The sequence below is a fragment of the Propithecus coquereli genome, unplaced genomic scaffold, assembly GCF_000956105.1.
Source record: "Propithecus coquereli isolate 6110/MARCELLA unplaced genomic scaffold, Pcoq_1.0 Scaffold9, whole genome shotgun sequence".
Lineage (NCBI taxonomy): Eukaryota > Metazoa > Chordata > Mammalia > Primates > Indriidae > Propithecus > Propithecus coquereli.
In genome coordinates this window covers 17,458,031-17,459,554 of record NW_012155284.1, presented here as the reverse complement: position 1 = coordinate 17,459,554, position 1,524 = coordinate 17,458,031, and the positions used below count along the sequence as shown (strand labels likewise).

General features: G+C 29.8%; 1 protein-coding gene across 1 annotated transcript in view; it reads left to right on the top strand.

Moving 5' to 3' along the window:
- The window catches only part of IPO11 (importin 11), a 227,213-nt gene that overhangs the window by 41,806 nt on the left and 183,883 nt on the right, over positions 1-1,524 (top strand). The window contains exons 8-9 of the mRNA XM_012664506.1: positions 208-400; positions 1,082-1,234. Of these exons, the coding sequence (XP_012519960.1) occupies positions 208-400; positions 1,082-1,234 (346 nt within the window). The remainder of the gene's footprint in view (positions 1-207; positions 401-1,081; positions 1,235-1,524) is intronic.

Genomic DNA, 1,524 nt, shown 5'->3' with positions numbered 1-1,524 from the left:
ATAGAAAGTTCTTATTATGAAGTATAGTCTTATGTAATCCACATTATATAATGTAACCCAGGAAGCTTTATAGTACGTGTAAAACTATACATGTACTCTTCACCAAGGTTCAAAACTTGCTAAATGTTTATTAGTAAAGTTATAATTGGAGTGATTCTATTCCACTATGAATTTGAGGAAAATACATTTTAATTTTTTTCTTTATAGCTGTTGGACTTCTTGGATCAGCATCCCTTTTCATTTACACCTCTAATTCAGAGATCACTGGAATTTTCTGTAAGCTATGTTTTTACGGAAATTGGCGAAGGCGTTACATTTGAACGATTCATTGTCCAGTGCATGAATCTTATTAAGATGATTGTCAAAAATTACGCTTATAAGCCATCCAAAAATTTTGAAGGTAATACTTTACTGGTAGTTTTTTTTCTTTATTTTAATGTAAGTGTGAAGTAATCGTTACTTTTACATATTTTTTTTGAAATTTATTTAATAAATAAACTGTTGCTAGGACATGAAATAGTGATAAAGATTACAGCCTTTAATATGTTTATACCAGTTTATAAATTATACAGTGCATTTAGTAAGCTGTTTTTGTTGCATAATAAATTGGTTGAGGCTTAGGGACTTTAAGAATTAGTTACTACAATAATTTCTGTAGCTCACGTTTCAGGCTGTATTTATTTGAACAATTAAAAGCTTTCTCTGACTTTATATAAAGTGGAGATTGCTTCTAGACAGGTTAAATTGTTTATTATTTGGAATTCATTCATATGCATGTGTGTCAAGATGAATGAAGTCTTGTAGGGAAGAGAGAAAGGCCTATGAGTTAGTCACCTCAATATGCTGTGGTAGTAGAACATGGTAATGTACAACTGTGTGGTAAGATAGAGACAGAACTGATGTGGGTATGTTATAAGTAAATGAAAGAGATTTGTTTGGGATTTGTTTATAATAAAAATGAAAATTATATGCTAGTATATCTTTTTCTCTGAGAGTTTATTTTTAATTTATTTAAACCATATAAACCAACTTAGGTAGAATGTTTGGCTGTACAATTAACTTGGAAATTTTATTTTTCTAGATAGCAGCCCTGAAACTCTTGAAGCCCATAAGATTAAGATGGCATTCTTCACATATCCCACTTTGACAGAGATATGTAGAAGATTAGTCTCTCATTATTTTCTATTAACTGAAGAAGAACTGACAATGTGGGAAGAAGACCCCGAAGGCTTTAGTAAGAATTAATTTTTTAGTTTTAGCATGGCTTTCTTCCCTTTCTGTCAATAGATATCTATTTGAATGACAGGTATATTAACATTGTATTTTAATATAGCAATTTTGATTTGGGAGTTTTGGTTTTTCAAAATTAACTTATTCTCTACAACTAGCAGCTTGTTCTTACTAAAAAAAAAAAACCACAAAACAACAACAAAAAATTAACTTATTCTTTCTTTGTTAGCCATTAGAACAACATGAGAAGCAGGAAATGAATGACTTGTTTAAATATGATGCAGAATTTTATCC